Raw genomic sequence first — 5,004 nt, forward strand, 5'->3', positions numbered from 1 at the left:
AAGTCTTTGGGATTTTCTGTATATAATATCATGTGGTCATCAATCAAAGAACATTTTAGTTCATCCTTTTCTATTTGGATGCCTTTTATGTTAAACAGAAGAGGTGAGACTGGGCATTTTTGTCTTTTTCCTGATTTTAGAGGAAAAGCCTGCCACTTTTTACTGTTGAGTATAATGTCAGCTGAGGGCTTGTCATTTATGGCCTTTATTGTGTTAAGTTATTTTCCTTTTATGTCTAATGTGTTGTGAGCTTTTGTCATGAAAAGATGTTGAATTTTGTAAAATATTTTGTCTACATCTATTGAGATGATAATGTGGTTTTTGTCTTTCATTCGCTTAATGCGGTAGGTCATATTTATTGATTTGTGTATGTTGAACCAAAATTGCATCTCAGTAATAAATCCTACTTGAACATGGTGAATCATCCTTTTGATGAACTTCTGAATGTAGTTCACTAGAATTTTGTAGAGGAAATTTGCATCTATGTTCATCACTGATATTCGCCTGTGGTTTTCTTTATCTGTGTCTTTTTTTCTTTAGTATTAGGGGTGATCTTGTCTGTAAAATCAGTTTCAGCGTGTTCTCTTCTCTTTGGCTTTTTGAAATATTTTGAGAAAATTTGGTGTTACTTTTTCTTTAAAAGTTTGGTAGAATTCAGACAGGAAGCCATCTAGTCCTGGGCTTTTTTGCTGATGGGAGACTTTTAAATACTTATTATATCTCCTTACTCTCCTTTAGATTTACAGTTTCTTTGTGACTTAATCTGGGTACGTTATGTATTTTTAGATGTTTATCTCTTTTGCAAAATTGATCAATTTATTAGCAAATACTCCCTCATAGTAGTCTCATGATACTATTATATCTGTGTTACCAGTTGTAATATCTTCTCTTTCATTTCTGAGATTATTTATTTGAGTCTTCTTTTCTTAAGTAGTCTATTTAAAGGTTTCTCAATATTGCTTTTCTTTTCAAAAACAAATACTTATTTTATTTTATTTTTTCTATTGTGTTGTATTTTCTATTGTATTGAGGCTCAGGTCTCTGGGACTTGGGTCCTGATTTCCTATACACACAGGACAGCCATCATTTCTGAGCCTTGCATGGACTCTAGGAAGCTACCATTGAGCATGCTCCAGGCTCACCTATACCCAGAAATTGCTGACTTTAACTTCTTTGTAGCCTCAAGGAATATGACCAACAACTGACTTAAAAGTGCCCACTTCCTTCTACCACTCTTTCTTCCCATTCCTTTTTCACAAATTACTTTCTACTACAGGCTCAAGGGTAGAGTGGAAGGAGCAAGGTTTTTGAGGGGTAAACACGGATGAACACTGCCCTCACCCACCCCCTCTCCCTCTCTCTCTCGCTCTGTCTCTTTCTTCCTCTTTTCTTCTCCTTCTTCTTTCTCTTGTTCTCTCCCTCACTGACATTTTCTTTTTGTGTCTCTGGTTGAGGCCATTGCAATAAAATTTTCTTTTTGAGATTATTTTTAATTTTCAGTTTCCCACACTAATTACTGAAGAGTCTGTCCTTGCTGCAGTGTCTGTTCTTGGTGTTTTTGTCAAAGATCAGTTGGCTGTAAGTACCTGGGTTGATTTCTGGGATCTCTATTCTGTACCATTCATCCATGTGTTTGTTTTTATGCCAGTACAATGCTGCTTTGGTTCCTACAAATTTGTAGTATAGGTTTAAGTAAAGTGGTGTAATGCCTCAAGGGTTTTTTGTTTGTTTTTTGTTTGTTTGTTTTTTGGTTCAGAATTGCTTTGGCTATTCAGGGTCTTTCGTTGGTCCATATGAATTTGGGTTTGTTTTTTTTTTTCTATTTTTGTGAAGGATGCCATTGGTACTTTGAAAAGATTGTTTTAACTCTGTACATAGCTTTGGGTAGTGACATTTTCACCACATTAATTCTTCAAACCAACGAACTTACAATGTCTTTCCATCTTTCGGTGTCATTTAATTTCTCTGAGCACTATTGTGTAGTTCTCAATTTAGATATTTTCACCTCTTTTGTTATCCATGTGGAGAAGAATGAAACGAAATCCATTCTTCTTGCCATATACTGAAATCAACTCAACATGGGATAAATACTTAAGTGTAACACCTTAAAGTATAAAACTCTTAAATGAAAAAAAAAAAAAAGAGAAATACTTCAGGATGTAGGATTGGGCAAAGACTTATGCATAAGACCACAAAAGCACAAGAAAGAAAATTTTAAAAATGGGATTATATCACACTAAAAAGCTTGTGTACAGAAAAGGAAACAATTAACAGAGTGAAAATACACCATAAGTAATAGGAGAAAATATTTGCAAACTATACATTCAACAAAGAGTTAATATCCAGAATATACAAGAAAATCAAAAACTTCACTTTAAAAAAACGAATAATCCAATTAAAATATGTGTGAAGGAATTGAATAGACATTTATCAAAGGAAGAAAAATGAGCAACAGGTATGTGAAAAATATGCTCAACATAACTAATCATCAAGGAAATGCAATCGAAACCACACTGAGATATCATCTTACCCTGTCTAAGCTGGCTATTATTGAAGTGACTGAGAATAACAAATGCTGGCAAGGATGTGGAGAAAAAGGATCTCTTTTTCAATTGGTTGGACAGTAAATTACTACAGTCATTATGGAAAACATTATGGATGTTTCTCAAATAACTACAGATAAAACTTCCATATAATCCAGCAATCCCACTTCTAGGTATATTTACAAAAAAGTGCAAACCATCATGTTGAAGAGATACCTGTACTTCCATGTTCATCACAGTTCTATTTACAATATCCAAGATATGGAGCCAACCTAAATATCCATCGATGGATGACTAGATAAGGAAAATGTGGTATACATACATAACAGAATACTACTTGGCCATAAAAAAGAATGAAATTCTGCCACTAGTAGCAATAAGTATGAGCAGGGAGAAAATTACTTTTAGGAATTAAACATAATTGGTTAATGTTTAAAAATAAGCCAGGCACAGAAAGGGAAATACTGCATGTTCTCATTCACAAGATGGAGCTAAGAAAGAAAGAGAGACCACAATAAAATGTTGAAATTCTAGAAGGAGAGAATAAACCTATCATTAACAGAGGTGGAAATGGGGAGAGGGTTAGGGAGTAACTGGGTAAGGGACACAAAAAATAATTTTTACTTGTATTAATGAACATGCCAATAATATTGATTCCATCATGATATATTGTACACAAATTCTGAGTCAATTCTGTACCACGTAAATTTGTATGAAGAATTATGCTTCAATTCAAAGATAAACTAAAAATATTTTTTAATAATTATACATTTAGTTTTATGCACACATTGGTTTTATTTTTTTGAATATAAATAGACATTTAAAAGGAAAAATGAAATTAAAACTGTGTTAAGAAAAGAATAGGGTGTGCAGCATCCTGGGTTCCTGTCACTTCTCTACATATAAAGTATATATCAGCATCTCTGTTCTATAAAACATAATCACTTTTATGGATTAATCTTCCTGGATTCTAATCACAAAAACTGACTTTCTAAATGGTATTTAATGTGGGTGGCACTTCATAAGACAGATCACTTGGGAGGGGCAGGTAAACACAATGGCACCAAGAATCAAGGAAGCCAGATGCACACCTTTCTTTACCTAGCTATTCTTGTGGTCTGAAAAGGTCACTTAACTATTCTTACTTCCATCTTTCTTATAGTAATAATAAAAGCTGTCCAAATGTTATTCCTACTGAGGTAAAGATGCAACCTTTTTGTCACCCCTTTGAGGAACTCTTTGATGTCCTTGTTCCTCAGACTATAGATCAGAGGGTTTAACATGGGGACAAAGATAAGATAGAAAACAGACAGCACCTTGTGCTTCATGGCGTGGCCAGAGCCAGGATGCATGTACACAGAGAGGGCTGTGCCATAGTACAGTATCACAGTGGACAGGTGGGAGGCACAGGTGTTGAAGGCCTTGGCACTTCCTTTCACTGAGGATATTTTCAGGATGGAAGCTGCAATGAAACCATAGGATAAGAGGATAACAAGCAAAGAACCCAAACCCACAGAAATAGCTACCAGAAAAACAATCATTTGGCAGATGAAGGGATTGGAGCAAGACAAAGAAATAACCTGAGGTATGTCACAGAAGAAATGTTGAATTATATTTGGCCCACAGTAGTAGGCATGAAAGCAAGAGACTGTTTCAATAAAGCTACAGAGAAAACCAGTCCCATAGGCCACAGCAATCATCTTCCAACAGCGGCCAGGGACCATGATGGCTGAGTACTGCAGAGGGCTGCCTATGGCAACATACCGGTCATAGGCCATGGTGGCCAAGAGGCAGCACTCAGCCAGACTCATCCAGGCAGCAACAAAATACTGAATGGCACAGGCCATGAAGGAAATTGTTTTCTCAGCTCGTAACAAGTCTGACAGCATCCTTGGGCTGATGGAAGAAGAGTAGCAGATGTCTATAAATGACAGGGAACTGAGGAAAAAGTACATGGGAGTGTGCAGGATAGAGTTGATCTTGATGAGAATGATAAGACTTAGATTCCAGATGAGGGTCACAAGGTAGATTCCCAGGAAGACTGGAAAGAGGATGAGCTGCAGCTCTTTTTCATCTGAAAGTCCCAGGAGAATAAACATGTCCACAGAAGTGTGGTTTCTGTCCCCTTGCATAGATCTGCTTGATGCCATCTGCTGGGGAAATGGTGAGAGAAGGAAATGGTTTTATTCTCAAAAAAATAAAAAGAAATACACTTAATTTTTTTACATTCTTGTTGCTGGCAATATAAACAACTTTAAATCATCAAGGTTGAGTGAGTTTGTGCTATCCATGTATATTCACCACACATAACTACAAAGTTCTTTTTAATAAATATTATCACTCTGTCTATATTGACTAAAGACAGTAAATCATCATTAGTATGATACCACCTAAAATATCCTAATTTTTTCTTTTCTCATGCCAGATTTTGCAAATATATGAGACTTTGGAGATAGGCCAA

At 35.7% G+C, this 5,004-nt stretch overlaps 1 protein-coding gene across 1 annotated transcript; it reads right to left on the reverse strand.

The window, feature by feature from the left end:
- Nucleotides 1-516: 516 nt before the first annotated feature.
- Nucleotides 517-4,693, reverse strand: LOC134376637 (olfactory receptor 5A1-like). Its single transcript, XM_063095125.1, has 2 exons — nucleotides 3,756-4,693; nucleotides 517-553 (listed from the first exon to the last, which is right to left on the reverse strand). Exons 1-2 carry the CDS (start codon nucleotides 4,691-4,693, stop codon nucleotides 517-519), a joined length of 975 nt encoding a protein of 324 aa, XP_062951195.1.
- Nucleotides 4,694-5,004: the final 311 nt, after the last annotated feature.

This window comes from Cynocephalus volans, chromosome 4 (genome assembly GCF_027409185.1).
Source record: "Cynocephalus volans isolate mCynVol1 chromosome 4, mCynVol1.pri, whole genome shotgun sequence".
NCBI classification, from domain to species: domain Eukaryota; kingdom Metazoa; phylum Chordata; class Mammalia; order Dermoptera; family Cynocephalidae; genus Cynocephalus; species Cynocephalus volans.

What these genes read in the sequence shown, in the direction of transcription:
- LOC134376637 (XM_063095125.1), bottom strand. Translation starts at nt 4,693, where the DNA reads ATGGCATCAAGCAGATCTATGCAAGGGGACAGAAACCACACTTCTGTG. An exon ending in CTCAAAGGGGTGACAAAAAG is followed by an intron (nt 554 to 3,755) that starts GTTGCATCTTTA and finishes TTTACAGACAAG; the next exon opens with ATCACCCCTAATACTAAAGA.